At 43.1% G+C, this 20163-nt stretch overlaps 1 protein-coding gene across 1 annotated transcript in view; it reads right to left on the bottom strand.

The window, feature by feature from the left end:
• Positions 1–6552: 6552 nt before the first annotated feature.
• map3k3 (mitogen-activated protein kinase kinase kinase 3) overlaps positions 6553–20163 on the bottom strand; it is a 194056-nt gene continuing 180445 nt past the window's right edge. The window contains exon 17 of the mRNA XM_038778658.1: positions 6553–14139. Within this exon, the coding sequence (XP_038634586.1) occupies positions 13911–14139 (229 nt within the window). The 3' untranslated portion in view covers positions 6553–13910. The remainder of the gene's footprint in view (positions 14140–20163) is intronic.

The following is a 20163-nucleotide window of genomic DNA, read 5'->3' as shown; positions in this document are numbered from 1 at the left end:
GGCTGTGGGTAACATCCCTGCCTCTGAACAAGAACTCTGGTTCAAATCCCACACCCAGGACTTGTTGGCTAAGGGAGATTCCTGACTCATAAGAGCATAAGAACTAGGAGCAGGAGTAGGCCACCTGGCGCCTGCTCCGTCATTCAATGAGATCATGGCTGATCTTTTGTGGACTGAGCTCCACTTTCCGACCTGAACACCATAACCCTTAATCCCTTTATTCTTCAAAAGACTATCGATCTTTATCTTAAAAACATTTAATGAAGGAGCCTCAACTGCTTCACTGGGCAAGGAATTTCATAGATTCACAATCCTTTGGGTGAAGATCCTCCTCCTAAACTCAGTCCTAAATCTACTTCCCCTTATTTTGAGGCTACGCCCCCGAGTTCTGCTTTCACCCGCCAGTGGAAACAACCTTCCCCCAACTATCCTATCTATTCCCATCATAATTTTATATGTTTCTATAAGATCCCCCCACATCCTTCTAAATTCCAATGAGTGCCGTCCCAGTCTACTCAACCTCTCCTCGTAATCCAACCCCTTCAGCTCTGGGATTAACCTAGTGAACCTCCTCTGCACACCCTCCAGCACCAGTACATTCTTTCTCAGGTTTGGAGACCAAAACTGAACCTAATACTCCAGGTGTGGCCTCACTAACACCTTATACAATTGCAGCATAACCTCCCTAGTCTTAAACTCCATCCCTCCAGCAATAAAGGACAAAACTCCATTTGCCTTCTTAATCACCTGTTGCACCTGTAAACCAACTTTTTGCGACTCGTGCACTAGCACACCCAGGTCACTCTGCAGAGCAGCATGATAATATTTTATCATTTAAATAATAATCCCTTTTGCTGTTATTCCTACCAAAATAGATAACCTCACATTTGTCAACATTGTATTCCATCTGCCAGACCCTAGCCCATTCACTTAACCCATCCAAATCCCTCTGCAGACTTCCGGTCTCCTCTGCACTTTTTGCTTTACCACTCATCTTAGTGTCGTCAGCAAACTTGGACACATTGCACTTGGTCCCCAACTCCAAATCAACTAAGTAAATTGTGAACAATTGTGGGCCCAACACAGATCCCTGAGGGACACCACTAGCTACTGATTGCCAACCAGAGAACAAAGAACAAAGAAAATTACAGCACAGGAACAGGCCCTTAGGCCCTCCCAGCCTGCGCCGATCCAGATCCTTTACCTAAACCTGTCTCCTATTTTCCAAGGTCGACTTCCCTCTGTTGCCGCCCGTTCATATACCTGTCTAGATGCCTCTTAAATGATGGTATCGTGCCCGCCTCTACCACCTCCGCTGGTAAAGCATTCCAGGCACCCTCTGCATAAAAAACTTTCCACGCACATCTCCCTTAAACATTCCCCCTCTCAACTTGAAATCGTGACCCCTTGTAACTGACACCCCCACTCTTGGAAAAAGCCCCACTCTTTGCTTTCTATTAATTAACCAATCTTCTATCCATGCTACTACTTTACCCTTAATGCCATGCCTTTTTATCTTAAGCTGCAATCTTTTGTATGGCACCTTGTCAAAAGCTTTCTGGAAATCCAGATATACCACATCCATTGGCTCCCTGTTATCTACCACACTGGTAATGTCCTCAAAAAATTCCACTAAATTAGTTAGGGACGACCTGCCCTTTATGAACCCATTCTGCGTCTGCCCAATGGGACAAATACCATCCAGATGCCTCGCTTTTTCTTCTTTGATGATAGATTCTAGCATCTTCCCAACTACTGAAGTTAAGCTAACTGGCCTATATGAAATGAAAAATGAATGAAAATCGCTTATTGCCACAAGTAGGCTTCAAATGAAGTTACTGTGAAAAGCCACTCGTCGCCACATTCCGGCGCCTGTTGGGGGAAGGCTGGTACGGGAATTGAACCGTGCTGCTGGCCTACCTTGGTCTGCTTTAAAAGCCAGCTACTTAGCCCAGTGTGCTAAACCAGCCACATTGCAGGTATAATTACCTGCTTTCTGCCTACTTGCTTTTTTAAACAGTGGTGTCCCGTTTGCTCATTTCCAATCCGCCGGGACCGGGACACAACCAAACAGGTTGAATCTCAGCCCTTAAACACTTCCAATGTGGCTTTTTAAAAATAAATTTAGAGTGCCCAATTCATTTTTTTTCCAATTAAGGGGCAATTTCAGCATAGCCAATCCACCCAGCCTGAACATCTTTGGGTTGTGGGGGTGAAACCCACGCAAACACGGGGAGCATGTGCAAACTCCACACGGACAGTGACCCAGAGCCGGGATCGAACCTGGGACCTCGGAGCCGTGAGGCAGCAGTGTTACTTACTGCGCCACCGTGCTGCCCCACCAACGTGGCTTTGACATTTTGGTAGGAATAACAGCAAACGGGATTATTATTTAAACCATAAAATATTAAAGCATGCCGCTGTTCAGAGAGACTTGGGTGTACTAGTGCATGAGTCACAGAAGGTTGGTTTACAAGTGCAACAGGTGATTAAGAAGGCAAATGGAATTTTGTCCTTCATTGCTAGAGGGATGGAGTTTAAGACTAGGGAGGTTATGTTGCAATTGTATAAGGTGTTAGTGCGGCCACACCTGGAGTATTGTGTTCAGTTTTGGTCTCCTTACTTGAGAAAGGACATACTGGCACTGGAGGGTGTGCAGAGGAGATTCACTAGGTTAATCCCAGAGCTGAAGGTGTTGGATTATGAGGAGAGGTTGAGTAGACTGGGACTGTACTCGTTGGAATTTAGAAGGATGAGGGGGGATCTTATAGAAACATTTAAAATTATGAAGGGAATAGATAGGATAGATGCGGGCAGGTTGTTTCCACTGGCGGGTGACAGCAGAACTAGGGGGCATAGCCTCAAAATAAGGGGAAGTAGATTTAGGACTGAGTTTAGGAGGAACTTCTTCACCCAAAGGGTTGTGAATCTATGGAATTCCTTGCCCAGTGAAGCAGTTGAGGCTCCTTCATTACATGTTTTTAAGGTAAAGATAGATAGTTTTTTGAAGAATAAAGGGATTAAGGGTTATGGTGTTCAGGCCGGAAAGTGGAGCTGGGTCCACAAAAGATCAGCCATGATCTAATTGAATGGCGGAGCAGGCTCGAGGGGCCAGATGGCCTACTCCTGCTCCTAGTTCTTATGACAGGTGATAAGAGTGCAAGCGTCTTTTGTGTAATGATATGCTTAAGCAATTCTGTATGTTAATATGTTCGACTCTAACCAGCATTTGGTAGTGGAGTTACACCATGTAACACTGCAGCCTCGGGGAGTCTGGATGAGAAGTCGGCGTGGAAGTTGCATTTAGTTTTTAGCTTTTGTATTCTAGTTGTTAATATTTTTCAGTTTGTTAGTAGTATTATTGTTTTATACACACGTTATTGTATTTTAATAAATCTTAACTAGTCACGAACTAGACATTCTTTGGTGCGCTGACTCAATCATTGCAACCCACTAGAAGGTAACATGGTACCAGAAATGGTAATAAGGCGGATGGAAATCAGCAGAATGTGGCAACCCTGCATGTGGGCAGCGATGAGCAAAACGTCTTACGGGCTGCACTCAACGCAGATAGACCGCATTTGGCCCCCGCGCTGCAGGTTGCCCATCACAGATGTAGAGGCAGCAGCACATAGGTTTACAAGGATAGCAGAAATGCATGGACATACATATCAGGAAGGACTGGCAAGCTGGGTCTCTTCTCTCTTGAATGAAAAGCTCGGGGCTGACCTAATAGAGGTCTTTAAAATGATGTAAGGTTTTGATACAGTGGAAACTGAGAATGTTTCCTCCTGTGGGGAAACATATAACTTGAGACCATTCATATGATAGTCATCAAAAAACTCAAATGGGAATTCAGAAGAAATGTCTTTACTCAGAGTGGTGAGAGTGTGGAACTCACTCTCAGAGAGTGATTGAAGTGAATAGTAAAGATGCATTTAAGGGCAGCATGGTGGCGCAGTGGTTAGTACTACAGCTCCATGGCGCCAAGGTCCCAGGTTCAATCTTGGCCCTGGGTCATTGTCCATGTGGAGTTTGCATATTCGCTCCGTGTTTCAACCCAAAGATGTGCATGGTAGGTGGATTGGCCACGCTAAATTGCCCCTTAATTGCAAAAAATGAATTAGGTACTCTAAATTTATATAAAAAAGATGCATTTAAGGATAAACTAGACAAACATATGAAGGAGAAGGGAACAGGAGATGATAAATTTAGCTAAGAAAATATGGGAAGAGACTCAAGTGGAGCATCAACACCATTATGGACTGGCTGGGCTGAATTGCCTGTTTCTGTGCTGTTTATCCAATGCAATAATGTTCCCTACAGTTGGTGTCAGGAGCTCCAGAGATTGTTTTGTTTGCTCAGTGTCAAGAGTATCAAGCTGTTACTGAAATGGGGTATGTGGCAGGGAGATCGAGCAGGACCGGGGGAGATCCACTTTCATGGACCACATTGGAATTAGTAATAGAACTTGGAATCAAAAGGAAATAAAAGGTTTTGGGGATTAGGCAAGAAACTGAAGTTGAGATCAAAGCTCAGGTATGATCTTATTGAAATGGTGCAGGATCGAAGGACCTTAAAGCTTACTCCTGTTCTTTTTCCTACTTTCTTGATACAGCATCAGAAAGTCTGGACTTCATTAAGTTTGAGCCAATAGACACAGTGCCAACTTTCCTTTGAATGCTTGCCATGGATGCTTCGGATTTCCTTGTTAATCTAGAACTTCTATCAAGTTATAATGGGGAATTAATTAAAATATTTGTTGCATGAATAGTTTGCAACTTTTGGAGGGCAGCACTGTTCATGAAAGCACAACAGTAGATATAACATAAATCTCAAGAAAGATTGGCATTTATATTGTCAACTCCGGGTTGTCCCAAAATGCTTCAAAACCAATAACGTTCTCTCTGTTTGAAATGTAGTCATTGTTGTAACGCAGGAAATACATTGTGTATTTATGCATGTCCTATGTTTTTTCATGTATTGAAGGATGTCTGGACTGTACGAAGAACAATACTTTTCACTGTACTTCGGTACACATCAAAATAAATCAAATCAAAATATTTTAGATTGTAAGCTCACGGAAAGTGAAGAAACCAACTGCTCCTCACCGTAATGATCTGCAATAGAATGAATTAGTGGAAGACAGTGTAGTGATTTGGATTTCAATGGTGTCTTCATGCAAGGACAGTAAGAAGTCTTACAACACCAGGTTAAAGTCCAACAGGTTTGTTTCAAACACGAGCTTTCGGAGCACGGCTCCTTCTTCAGGTGAATGGAAAGGCTTGTTCCAGAAATGTTTATATAGACACAGTCAGAGATGCCCCGGAATGCGAGCACCTGCAGGCAATCAAATCATCAAAGATGCAGAGAGGTAACTCCAGGTTAAAGAGGTGTGAATTGTCCCAAGCCAGTTCAGTCGGTAGGCCTCTGCAAGTCCAGGCTTGTTGGTGGGGGCCGAATGTAATGCGCCATGAATCCCAGATCCCGGTTGAGTCCGCATTCATGCGTGCGGAACTTAGCTATAAGTTTTTGCTCAGCAATTTTGCGTTGTCGCGTCTCCTGAAGGCCTCCTTGTAGAATGCTGACCCGGAGATCAGAGGCTGAATGTCCTTGACTGCTGAAGTGTTCCCCAACTGGAAGGGAACAGTCCTGCCTGTTGATAGTCGCACGATGCCCGTTTATTCGTTGTCGCAGTGTCTGCATGGTCTCGCCAATGTACCACGCTTCGGGACATCCTTTCCTGCAGCGTATGAGGTAGACTACATTGGTCGAGTCGCACGAGTATGCGCCGCGTACCTGGTGGGTGGTGTTTCCACGTGTAATGGTGGTGTCCATGTCGATGATCTGGCATGTCTTGCAAGGAGAGATTGGTGACAAGAAAAGTTAGTGAGGGGAAATAAAGACAAGAGCAACATAGTTAGAAAGGGGAGGTGGGGGAAGGGGAAGAGGCAGGAGTGGAGGGAGAGAGAGAAGACAGATAAAGAAATAACTTTTTTTCTTTGTATTGGCTGGGGAAGCAGCTGTAGTTTGATACCGAGGTTAGCAAATCATTTGACAACTAAACGACAGACAGAGAGGAGAGAAAAAACAGATCGTCAGAGAAAAGGCACTTTTGATTCAACAAGGAACCCAGTTGAAACTCATTTCACATGGTGAGTGGACAGCAAATGTTCATCTTACCTGAACCAAGATTTCAGAGGTGGAAAGGACAATGCTCCATTCAGATCGGATTTACAGATTTCCATAAAATGCAAAACTGAGAAGTTGATTGGTGTGCAGTGAATTGACCAACGTTACAATGGGTCACTGCTTTTCCAAGAGAGCATTAATTAGATGGGCCGCAGAGGGGCTGTATGAAAGCTGAGAGAACTCGGCTTCCTAATAAAATTCTATTGCCTTTTCTTGCTGCAAGAGAACATATCACTGAATCCTCAGCTTGATGCGCACTCTGCACAACAGGTCTGGAAATGACCCATTAGGAGTGCCATTGTACAAGGAAAGAGAAAAAGAAAGCTACAGTGCAAAAACACTCCATAGACAAACAAGGACAACAGGATATCTTATGTTTTTATCTTTTTTTCCTATATTTGTAAAACTTTTAAAAACATATGGAGTGCTACATACAAGCATCAATAAACAATCGTATAAAATACTGCAATCAGGGAATAGAACATTAAAAACTATATTACACCAATACAGAATACTGTTAAATTTATACAGTCATTTAAATGTTGAATGAAAGAGCTTATCAAAATAAACTGCATTAGTGTATGTAGTGCATATATTAGTACGCAGAAAGCAATTTTAAAAAAAGTATCAAACATACATTTGCTGTAATGTGAGTCATACTTACAAAATACATCAAATACTTCAAAACATGACATTTCCCAAATTGGAGTTATCGCTCTCCATTTTCACCTCAACTTGCACAATGCAGTGTGGCTACAGTTGAGGTCCTACCAACCTGTCTGCAATCATTTCTGGCAGTTCAGTGTTAGTGATTTGGGGAGTCTGTTGTAAAAAAAAAACCTGCCCTCAGTCCATTGGGTTAATGCCTCAGAGTGGAAACCGTCGATCTGATTGTCTAACCCTTCCTCAGATTCTAATAAAGGATCTCCGGCTTTCCTCTTTCAGAAGCCGAAAGCCATCTGGTGTGGGTCTGACATTTTCTGGTATTTTGTTTTCCTCAAGCATCTCCTGTTTAAAATATCGCTGGTCCACATAACACTGGGTACAGCTTTTTTCCTACTGGCTAGCTGCAATGTAACTGGGCAGTTCCTTTTGGGAGTTATGTTGGAGGAAAATAAAGTATAAAATGGTTTGATTTGCGGTCCACACTGTAGGAATAGTACAAAAGGGAAGATGCACACTCAATGAGACCTGCATGAGGCCAAGCTCCCTTTGACAAAGTGCATACCTACAGATTGAGACTTCTGCTGGTGCTTCTACTGTAGCGTGTTCCACAGGGTGGTAACCTTGGGCTCTCTGCAGACTTCTGTCACCTAATTCTCAATGTCTGACTGAGTGGGGTGAGTGAGTGGGGGGGGGGGGGGGGGGGGGGGGAAAGAGAGAGAGATGTCAGTTCTGAAAGTCACTTAAAAATGCAGGTGAGCTGTGCAAATGGCAATTTCATTTGCTTGGCACACTCAGACTGGCCTTGACCTGTAGCACTTACTGGTCACCTGCCCTAGTAGTTATATATGTACAAATGTTGAACCCAACTTTAATCTGGGAGTGGATAAAATGACAATTTGGTGACAATTTGAATCCAAGGGGACGAACACATGATTGGTTAATTGCCGCTTTGAAATAGCTTTGCACTGAAAGTTATCTTGCTCCTGATTGGAATAGGTAACATTTAATTCTAGGGAACAGTGGCGAGGAGGAGATGGAATGGGAGGAATGAGACTCGGCTGGTTTGAGGAGTTGTTCCTGTAAATAACCCAGAAAAGCAACACCTTATGGTGTTAACAATGCAGATGGAAAGCCGAACACTGCTCCATGTCACACACTCACTGTTTTATGGATTAAGCTGTACTTTGCTGCAAGTTTGGGTTACCTACCACACACTAATGAACCTTCTCCAAATGCAGTGTTCTCACTTGCCTCTTTCCAGCTCATGTTGCATCAACTCAAAATGTGACATTGCGTTGGGGTGGGCATGCGGTAGAAAGCTGAGGTAGGATTGTATGTGGGTACAGCAGGGATATTTCACAACTGGCTGGTGACTGAAATTGCTGCTACCTATTGCGTAGACCTCTTTAAAGACATAGAGGCAACAGCTAAGGAGCCGTAAAAATGTGAGCGATTGGGGTTTCCTTTTTTTTCAGTTTTGCAATTTGTGCTCCCCACTCAAACAGTGAAAAGGACAAATGCTCTCAGAATGCTCGAACCCCCATTGTGACAGGAGAGAAGTACACAACCTACCCACCCCAATGGAAGAGGACACTAGTCAAATGACCCACAAACTGTATTATCGCCTGCATGACTGCAATGATTCCTTCAGCCAGTAAGAGGCCGAGAGTCTAGACCATAAAAGCTGCAGCACTTCACTGCATTGTGTCACTTCATAGTACAAATATATAGGACTGTACAAGCATATATTCTGCAAAACAAATATAAAATTATATACACCAAAGTGTCAAACTATGGCAATCTTTCTCCAGCCTGGGAGTCTGCAATATGCAAAGGATCTCTTTCTGACAAACAATACTCAGTTTGTAACATTTGTGAATAGTATTAAATAGGTATTTGACAGTGTTAATTTTTTCATTTCTGCAACCCAGATGCAAGTTGTTTGAACATAGCGCATTGTGGAGCTAATGTCCCCAAGTTGTACAACACTCAACTTTTCCACTCTGGGAAGCAGTAAAAAGCTTTTACAAAGATGCTAAAATGTGCGCCGACACTTTTAACACTTAATACAGAGAAATATTCTGGAGTGACTGAAGTGCACCAGAACTGTGGCACATTTTGGGAGTTGTTTCTCTCCTATCCATTTCCTACAAAGCAACCTAATCACACAAGCATACTCAGGGTGTTCTGTTGAAAAAAAATTCAGTTTCAGGTGGGGATTCACACTTGGGTAGTCATTCCGAAACAACCTGAATGCTTCGGATCTTGGCCTGGACTGTCATGTCCAGACATTTCTCACAGGCTATCTAGAAGACATCTGGGAGGATGGTGCACTCAAACCAGTATCAACCTTCATCAGTGAGAGGTCAGCACTTTCAATAAGTGTTCGGGAGTAGAGTGCCTCACCCATTCTCCCGTTTGGTATGTGTTGGGGCCACTGTCGGCAGGAAAGGACACACAACATGATTCAAAATTTTCCAGGCTCAATGTAATAATGTCTTTGGCAACATGACTGTATATTTGGGCATTAGCTTACAGGGTGTGATAGTGTACACTACACCTCCTGCTATTCCTTCTACTACTCTATGGAGACCAGGGCACTTTTGGTACTAAGACATTCATACAACCGTCAGACATAAATGGGCCTATGAAGACACATGATCTCCTTACATTTGCAATCATTCAACACTTGGCATTGATGTTTAGATTATTGAGATGTGAATGTTTCCACATATCTTGAGGTTAGCATTTATATTTCGTTTCCCTCGTTGGTTCCCTGGCCTTGAGGGAAGGTTTGATGTCCCTCATCCATTTCTTGCCAGTCTTTGTTAAGATAGGCGTGCAAGAGATTAGAGGTGATTCAGCCCCATTCACCAAAGTCCATGTGGAAGTGGCTTGCCCAGCTCAATTCCATTGACATTCAATTGATGTGAAATTGCAGATGCTGGACCTCCCCCAGGCGAATGCTCTAGTGCACTGCACCATCGATAGAAATAGCAAAACAGTCCTTCAGCAGGTTCACCTCTCGGACGTTTTTGGCTGCATGATCAACAAATGCTGCATTTAGCAACTGTCCAAGACTAACTGAGGCTTAGAATAAAAAAGGGATGAAAATCTGACTCCGATGCTGCAACACCATCTGAACAGTTTCTAGTGTCATCATTATGCTTCCATTTCTTGTCTTCATGGGTGAAGTGGGGGTGGGGGGGTTGGGGAGGAGAGTTGGTGGGGAGGCGGTCGGAGAGGGGGGAGGCAAAGGTCCAAATAGGAAAACGTTAGGTAGCCCAGCATTAACAAATGTCCTTAAACTCTGGCCCACAGACCAATATTTTTACAATATGTCTTGAACCTGTGACCCGTCCATCTGTAACTTGTGATGCCTCTGGAATAGTAATAAATCAGGTGGAGTCGACAAGGTTTGGCCAGATGATCACGATGGTTTAGTGGTTGCTGGACCCCATGCAGTGAGACGGTTCGAAGGTTGCAGGTCATGTTTGAACTTGGGAATTGCCATTCATTAGACCCCCTCAGAGGCAGCTTCTATAGTCCAAATGAAGGAAGTGCTAGGACCGTTGAACAAATTGCTCGCTTAATACAGATGAAAACACACTTATACCAGAGAGGAACTGGAACCAACAGGTTAAAGGATAGTAGGCCAATCTTGGCTGCCTTTCATTTCAAAGAAAACATTCAAGTACTCTGAAAAATAGTTATCTGAAACAAAAAAAATCTGTATAAATGTATTTTCCCTCATTAAAAATATGAAAAAATGATTTGGCTTTATTTAAAAAACAATCTATTGGAGTGGCTCTGCACTGCAAGCCTTTAGCACTTCTCTGGGTCTGACAGGGGGCTCCCTGCCAATCGTACATGATTGAAGACTTTGTACAGACATTCTGTGCTGCCCAGTGCCAGGAATAAATCAATTCCCCCTTCCTGCCAACTGCTGTTGACCATTACAAAGAACACAATCCTCAAGACTGTTCAAAAACCCAGATATATCAGAAACAATCCCAATCTCTTTTATTAACTCAAGAACTGGAAACAGTGGCTTTTGTTATTCTATGGGGAGGTACAGTGAACAGAGTGCCATGATACACTCTTCCATTCCATCCCTGCCACCTGATTCAGTATTTAACTACAATTAGTCTAAACGTTGCACTTAGAGGGTATCTTCATTGACGTGAAATACCCGCTGGTAGATTTAATGAGGGAGTGGGGATGAAGAAAGGAGAAAAAAAAAAAAAAGAGTAGGAAAAGAGAACACAGTGATCAAAGGTGCTGTTGAATGCAGGCTTTGAGAGTTTTGTGAAGGTGGGGAGAGATATATTAAAGGGGAGTGGGTTAGGAAGAGAATTTCAGAATGTGAGGGTATGGTGACAGAAGGACCCGTCACAAAATGAAACAGATAGAGAGGGAGTTGTATAACCAGTCGAAAAGAAAACCAAAAGGTGAGCTGCCCCTGTGCTGTTTACAACAATTACATTAAGACCAGCCTTCATCTTAAATTGATCCATCGATAGGCGGCATTCCGTAGATATGAAAGGCTTCTATCTATCTCTCGATAAAGAACTTCTCTGGTATCTGTGTATCACTTGTTTTCATACTTCTGGCACAATGGTTTCCAAGTAAGCCACATTTTGACAGCAGGTTCACGCTGCTCTGGCAGGCCTTGCAATTTGTTCAAGCCTACCAGAAACATTTTCTATGGCTACTAATGCTCACATTACATCCCCTCTGGTGAAAATAAAGAAGGCTGACATCCATCACCGCACAATATACTGGGCAGCACAGAACAGAATTCAAAGTCTCCCGCCAACTCCTGCAAAACCAGCTGCTTTTCCTTAAAGGCACCATATTTGCATTAGATTTATGCAACAGTCTCAAGTCTTATATATAAATATATATATATATATAAAACCATCAAATAGCATCTCTCATATAAATAAAAAAATAAAATAAAAGTATAAAGAGGCATAAATAACATCAGCAAAGAGGAAGTTAAAAAATAAGTTCAGTACAAAATACATTCAAGAAAGTGCATCTTCACACAGCTGAAAGTAGTTGGCATTGAATCATATACAGAAAGTGGGAGAGAGTTCTCTGTCCCTTTGTTCTTCAACTGAATTGTAGAACTGTGTTCAAGCAATGGGCAATATCTCCACTGCAATCATTTTGAGGATACTTGGGATTGTCTGCGTTTGAAGGGTCATGCATGTTTAGGATATTTTTTGGTAGGGGATAGGAGTGACAACCATTCATAGAATTAGTTTAAACAAATTGGTGGAAACAAAATGTTTAAAAAAAAACTAATGGTCGCCAACCTCTGGTAAAACTAGATTTTGCCCTGGTGTAATTGCCATGTTAAATGGAAAGCGTAAAACCACAATGAGCAACATCAGTCATCGTGGTTCCCGCTCCTTTCCACTCAAATACTTCACCTAAATTGCCAGTAGTGTTTTGCTTTTAGCTGGCCGTCATCAACAGCGTCAAATGATGACAGTGAGAATGTGCTAGCAACAGACAGAGATCAGGCACCCATTACAGCATATTAGGTGTGCAAAGCAGTGATTCTTGCCATGAACAAATACTTTACTCAAGTATTGCAGCAAGTGCCAATGTAAAGTACTTTGCTCCAGCACACAAGGAGGAGTGCAGCAGCTCTGACTGAAAGTATGGGTGGGGCAATAACCAGTCACCATCATGGAAGATCCAGAACGCCTGCGAGATTGGAGAACATTGTAGAGTGTTGTTTTGGTGATTTCATGGGTACTGTGTGATCAGCTGAGCTGTGGTACAGTCTCAATGCAAAACTGTAATTCTAATTCGATTGCACAAAGGTGTATTGCCCATTGCTAGCTGCTGATACCAAAGAAATGCCAAAACCTAATCGACTAAAATGCTGTGCCTCAACGCCACATGGAAAGGCAATTCTGAATGAGGCTCACTATTATGGAGTTGTCCCACACAGGATCTTAGAGTTAATTTCAGTGTCATCACTCTGCTGAACTGAAGAAATTACTGGCGGAACATCGTAACATGCAGCAAATAAGAAACTTGCATTAAATTAACTACTTTTTAGATATAACAAACCCAAAGGCGCAGAGTGCAAATGGGAGAGTACACCTATTTGTTTCAGTTGTGAGAACTAGCACCTTTAAACAGAAGGGTAACAAGGGTCTTCCTCCAGCTGTGGAGACCGGCCCACCTTGCTAAAAGTAGATTAATTTTGGCGATTGCTGAAATCTGCAGATTCCAACCAGTTAACAGACACTGAATAAGATAACCATATGACAGTTTGCCATAATATGGATCTGGTAATACCAAGTAGGACATTCAAGGTTGGGTAAATGAGAAAAAAATGATTCATACTTTGGTATATATTACATATACATGTGTATATATATTATGCACACACACATATATATATAATAAAAATGTTACTCCTGATTGAAGCACAAGTTTGACAGAAACAGGGGAGGTGGGTTTCCAGCAGCCCTTTGAAGCCCAGATCTCACAAGAATACCTTAAGCTTGGCTCCTGGGACAAAGCGATGCCTACAATGTGCATGAAAGTAGATGGAGATAGCTGGACGGAAAGATGACAAGCTACTCCCAAGTTCAATATATATTAGATATATCTATTCCTCAGAAAAGCTGCTTTACTTTCACTTTGTTTGAGAGTCTATCATATTTTGCATAATGATTGTAAATCTCTAGTTCTGTGTAACTACTAGAGGTTTTAATGAGACATTCCACACTCTGTTGAAACGCTCTGTCCGGCTGATGGCACACAGCACTGAGATGAGACCTTCTGCTGAAGAGTGTGGTGGTGGTGTCTGTAGATGCACCAGGAATCACGTAGTTGTCAGGCTATTCTTCACCATTCACTATACCATAAGACTAAACTGCTGCCTCAGGGTACAGATACTCATGTTGCGACTGGTGTGACTGAGTATACCGACTGAATGGAACACGGCATGATAACCTTTGGACAGTTTAAAAAGAAACTATTAAAAAAACTAGTCCCAGCTTCAACACCAACTACCTCCATCAGTGAGGGATCTGGACAAACGGGTTTCTAAACAGTTCCTCTGCTGATGGTCTTTGCTTTGCATCCACAAATATTTTCTTCAGGAAGTCCCTGCAGTGATCGGAAATGTAAGATGGGAGCTGGGGGTTTGTTGGCTGAGTGGCAATTTTGAAAATGGCCGCCATAGCTTCATACTCGGCCCAGGGAGGTTTCTCTGTGAGCATCTCTACCACCGTACAGCCCAGACTCCTAAAGAAAGGCAAACAAAACAGCAAATTGTAATCAAGTCAAAATCAACAAAGTTCTTAATAAAGAAAGCACCACCTAAAGGAAGAAATAAAATCACAAAATGCTGGGAATACTCAGCAGGTCAGGCAACTTCTGTGGATTTAGAAAGTGTTAATGTTTCAGGTCGATGACCTTTCGCCAGAATTGGGAAAAATATCAGAGCCTCAACAACCGCAAATAATCAAACAACCTCAGCCTGTAGTTATTTATTTTCTGCAGCACCAAACTGCCTCTGACCAACTGCCCAGCTTCTAACTGATCAATCTGCCTGAGGCCCAATCAACCAACCATGCCCAGTCCACAAGTCCAATCAACTGCCCCTACTGACTACAACTCTCCTGGTAAGGGGCTGGTTTAGCACAGTAAGGGGCTGGTTTAGCATAGTGGACTAAACAGATGGCTTGTAATGCAGAACAAGACCAGCAGTGCGGGTTCAATTCCTGTACCGGCCTCCCCAAACAGGCGCTGGAATGTGGCGTCTAGGGGCTTTTCAGAGTAACTTGATTGAAGCCTACTTGTGACAATAAGTGATTATTATTATCCCAAACTTAGCGCTAGCCTTGAATTATGGGCAAAACGGTAGCACAGTGCTTCACAGCGCCAGGGACTCGGGTTCAATTCCCGGCTTGGTCACTATCTGTGCGTGGTTTCCTCAGGGTACTCCGGTTTCCTCCCACAAGTCTCGAAATGCGTGCTTGTTAACGGAATTGGACAAGAAGTCTTACAACACCAGGTTAAAGTCCAACAGGTTTGATTCAAACACGAGCTTTCGGAGCGCAGCTCCTTCCTCAGGTGAATGGCGAGGTAAGGGGCTACCCCTTACCTCGCCATTCACCTGAGGAAGGAGCTGCGCTCCGAAAGCTCGTGTTTGAATCAAACCTGTTGGACTTTAACCTGGAGCTGTAAGACTTCTTACTGTGCTCACCCCAGTCCAACGCCAGCATCTCCACATCAGTGTACCTGAACAGACACTGAAGTCTGGCGACTAGGGGCTTTTCACAGTAACTTAATTACAGCTTTAATGTAAGCCTACTTTGACACAAATAAAGATTATTATTAACCTACTGCTCCCAGCCAGCCTGTCACTCCAACCACTGGAAACCTCCAGGCAAATTCATTCAATGTGGGAAAATAATAGTATGTGATGAATGCCTTAAAATTAATATCTGCCACAATGTTTCAAGGACACCGCAGCCACTCTGAGATTTCAACCTGCCACTTACAGCCGTCGGGAATTCTGGCAGTCCCCGACAAACCAATTGGGATCTAAATCGGAAGATAGATCAATCTGACAACAATGGATCATTGCATTGTCACATGCACAATGCTAGCTGGAAGTCCATGTCCAGCAAGGCAACCTGACTGTAAATACAGACCTGCCATTAACCTTTTTAAAAAGTCTAGTCCCACAGTCAACCAGACATAAGTGAACACACAAAAAAGTAGTTAGTATCTGTGCAGGACAGGAGGGGAACTGGCCTGATGTGTTAGAACACTGGGCCAGTGTTCTTTACCAAGTGGAAAATTCCTTTAAATAATGTAGCAAAAACACCAACATATTAAATGTCACTTGGAATAACAAAATCATTTGGCACTGTGTCCATTTCCCTGCTAGGTTTGTCTTTATCTTTACTATACTCTCAGGACTGGAACATGTGAAATTGGAAAATTCCATCCTAAAAATAGCCGGCATACCACTTCCTCCTGGCTGACTGCCAGTCCTCGGATCTCGTGATGAGAATCTACCAATCCGCCAAGACATCGTACAAGAAACAATATCAAAGAAAGCTGACCAAATGTGCAGACCAATCATTTTCGATGAAATGATTCGAGACTACACAGGTTCATTGGGCTGGGCCCCTACCCTATCTATATCCCTCATAATTTTAATAATAATAATCTTTATTGTCACAAATAGGCTTATATTAACACTGCAATGAAGTTAGTGTGAAAAGCCCCTTGTTGCCACATTCTGGCACCTGTTTGTGTACACAGGGAGAATTCAGAATGTCCAATCCACCTCACAGCATGTCTTGAGACTTGAGAGGGGAAACCGGAGCATCTGGAGGAAACCCACGCAGACACAGGGAGAACGTGCAGACTCTGCACAGACAGTGACCCAAGCCGGGGTTCAAACCTGGGATCCTGGCGCTGTGAAGCAACAGTGTTAATCACTGTGCTACCGTGCTGCCCACCTTTTTGTACACCTTGATGAGGTCCCCCCTCAGCCTTCTCTGCTCTAAGAAAAACAACCCCAGCCCATCTTCATCACTGAATCTCCTCTGCACCATTTCTAGTGCAATCACATCCTTCCTATAGTGTGGTGACCAGAACTGCACACGATACTCCAGCTGTGGCATAACAAATGTTTTATACAGTTCCATTATAACCTCCCTGCTCTTATATTCTATGCTCGGCTAATAAATGCAAGTAGCCCATATGCCTTCTTAAGCCCCTTACCTACCTGTCCTGCTGCCTTCAGGGGGTTTTGGACATGCATCCCAAGGCCCCTCTGCACTTCCTGGTGTCCTACCGTTTATTGTGTACTCCCTTGCCTTGTTAGTCCTTTGTTCTGATTCCATAAATGTCCAGGAGTTGCCTGGTAACTAAATAGGTTGTTACGCACAATACTGCACGGAGACAAAGATAATGCAGCATAAATACTTATTACTCAGCTTCTGCCAATTGCTCCTCAGTGGATAGCACACTTGACTCTGTATTAGAAGTCATGGGTTCAAGACTTTCTTTAACTGCAGAAAAAGACATTTATTAAGCACCTATCATGAATGAAGGTCACTCCAAAATGCGTAAGTCACTGCTGAAATATGGGAAATAAGATGGCAATTTGCACACAGCAACTCCCAAAGCAACAATGGGACAATGACCGGACAATCTGTTTTTGAGATGCTGATTAAGGGATATTATTGGCCAGGCCAGCTCCCCAGCTCTCCTCTGAAATAGCTTGGGATCTTTTATATACACTTGGAATGGCAGACAGGCCTCAGTTGAGTATCTCATCTGAAATATAGCATGCCCAACAGTGCCATGCAATAAAGTGCCAGTCTTGATTTTTGAACTCAAGTCTCAACTGGGGCAGGAATATGATTTAGAGCAGGGGTGGGCAAACTTTTCCGTGCAAGGGCCACATTCAGAAATTCACAATTTTAAAGGGCCGCATAGTATATTAAGTAAAATAATTAATATTTAAAATAGCCAAAATAAAAGGTTTTTAAAGAAAAAAAAGCAATTAATTTTATTAATTAATATTTTAAAGTAGAAACTTTACATGAAACACATTTATTTGAAAAACAAAGTAACTCAGTTTAAAGAAAAAAAAGCAATTAATTTTTATTAATTAATATTTTAAAGTAGAAACTTCATATGAAACACATGTTGTGCCGAGCAATGATCACCCTACTCAAGTCAATGTATCCACCCTATACCAGTAACCCAACAGCCCCCCCCGCCCCCATTAACCTTAAAATTATTATAAAAAGAAAAAAATTTAAAAAAAAAAATGACTTGATCTTGGTGGGCCGCATAAAGACCTTTGGCCCACGGGCCGTAGTTTGCCCACCCCTGATTTAGAGGTACGGGTGCTACACCTTAGCCACAGAAAGCAGAAATAATGAGCTGCTAAAGCTGGGTGCAGGATCCAATATCGAGCTGGACAATATTTGAAACCATCTTGCACATCATTTACATTGTATGCACTGAACACAAAGAAGAGTTTTAGGTGATGAATCCAAGCAACAGTTGAACTGCTACTTGACTGCAGTTTGACCACTGTCCTTTAGGTGGCGCTTGAAATCTGGAAAACAGACACCCTAATTAAGTGGGACAGACCAACAAGATCAAATATTTTGTATGATTCACAAGCTCCTGGTAACATCCGTAACACAAGCTCAGGTGGCAATTCTTCATGTGTGAATTGAGAAATTGAGCATTGACATGTTATCAAACCCCAGAGGGTATCACAGAGCCACATTAATCCTTGCATATCCACACATTTACACATTCCAGTAATGATCTCTGGCTAATGAGCAGGAAAAGGCCACACAGCTAATATTTTCAATCTTCGCTAGCCCAGATACACAGACGCTCACTGATCTGGTTTGTACAATTCAGGGATAGACCAGATAATGAACGGAATGTGACTCATCTGTTCCAAAAAAGAATCACATTCGACTTGAAATGCTAACTCTGTTTCTCACTCCACACAGGCTGGCAGACCTGCTGAGTTTTGCCAGTCTATTGACAGCACTCTTACTGATACTGTTTTTTCGAAGACTACATCGATTAAAAAAATTACAATCTTCTCCTGGGCTCTGGGCCTGCGCACTGATGAGCGGGCATGCCATGCGCGGCACAGCCATCATTCTGAAAGCTGGTCACGGCCGTCATTTTTAAAGCCGGTCGCAGCCAGCACTTTTAAAAGCTGGTCATGGTTGTTGGGCACTACTTCCCGTGATCATGAATGCCATGACGCATTACCCCACGACCCTCCCAACACCTGCCTGCGACCCACCCATCGTCCCGACCCCGACTTTGAAAATGACTGGTTTAACATAGGGCAGTACGGTGGCGCAGTGGCTAGTATTGCTACCTCACGGGGCCGAGGTCCAGGTTCGATCCTAGCCGTGGGTCATTGACCGTGTGGAGTTTTCACGTTCTCCCCGTGTCTGCGTGAGTTTCACCCCCACAACACAAAGATGTGCAGGTTAGGTGGATTGGCCACGCTAAATTGCCCCTTAATTGAAAAAAATGAGACAAATCCAGACATATGAACAGCTTCTTCCCCACAGCTACAAGACTCCTCAACGACTCCCCCTCGGACTGACCTGTTCCCTATAAGAGCACTATTCACAACGTCCTATGCTGCTCTTGCTCATGTATTTGTTTGCCCCTTTGTTCCGCACTGTAACCAATCACTGTTTTGTCCATGTAGCATTTGTCAATGTTCTCTGTTGATTATTCTTGTGACTACTATGTACGTACTTTGTACGTTCCTCGGCTGTAGAAAAATACTTTTCACTGCACTTGGTACATGTGACAATAAATAAAATCAGATCAAATGATTGGGTACTCTAAATTTATTATTTTTTTTTAAACAATGACTGTTTTAACATATCTGAACAGCCAGATAAAACTTTGGTTGAACGTCTCATGTTATGTTGGCACTGTGACATGGCAACATCCGCTCAGTACTGCACTTGAGCATCAGGCTAGATTGTCTCAAGTCTTGGGCTTGAACTCCGAACCTTCTGACTCAGAGCATAACAATAGAAATAAGAGGACTAGGCCATTTGGCTGGTTTAGCACAGTGGGCTAAACAGCTGGCTTGTAATGCAGTACAAGGCCAGCAGCGCGGGTTCAATTCCCGTACTGGCCTCCCCTAACAGGCGCCGGAATGTGGCGACTAGGGGCTTTTCACAGTAACTTAATTGAAGCCTACTTGTGACAATAAGCAATTATTATTATAATTATTTGGCCCACTGAGCCGCTTTGCCATTCAATATCATGGTTGATCGGATTGTGGACTGTGTTCATAACCCTAGAGTCCCTTGTAGATCAAAAATCTATTTAACTCAGTCTTGAATATATTCCATAGAACCATATAGTACAGAAGGAGGCCATTTAGCCCATTGAGTCTGCAATGACCCTCTGAAAGAGCACCCTGCCTCGGCCCGCAACTCTGCAATCCCATCTAACCGTTGAACATTAAGGGGCAATTTTAGCATGCCAATCCACCGAACCTGCACATCTTTGGACTGTGGGAGGAAACCGGAGCCCCCAGAGGAAACTCCACAGAACGGGAAGAATGTGACCAAAGTCCAGAAGTGAACCCAAGTCCCTGGCTCTGAGGCAGCTGTGCCAACCCAAACTTGTTGTACCTGCATGCTAATATTTGTATGATTCATGGACAAGGACCCCCAAATCCCTCTACACCTCAGCATTTTGCAGTCCCTCTCCACTTAAATCATA

This window comes from Scyliorhinus canicula, chromosome 19, assembly GCF_902713615.1.
Source record: "Scyliorhinus canicula chromosome 19, sScyCan1.1, whole genome shotgun sequence".
Taxonomy (NCBI): Eukaryota; Metazoa; Chordata; class Chondrichthyes; order Carcharhiniformes; family Scyliorhinidae; genus Scyliorhinus; species Scyliorhinus canicula.
Note: the sequence above shows the minus strand (reverse complement) of the source record. Positions and strands in the feature narration are given on the sequence as shown.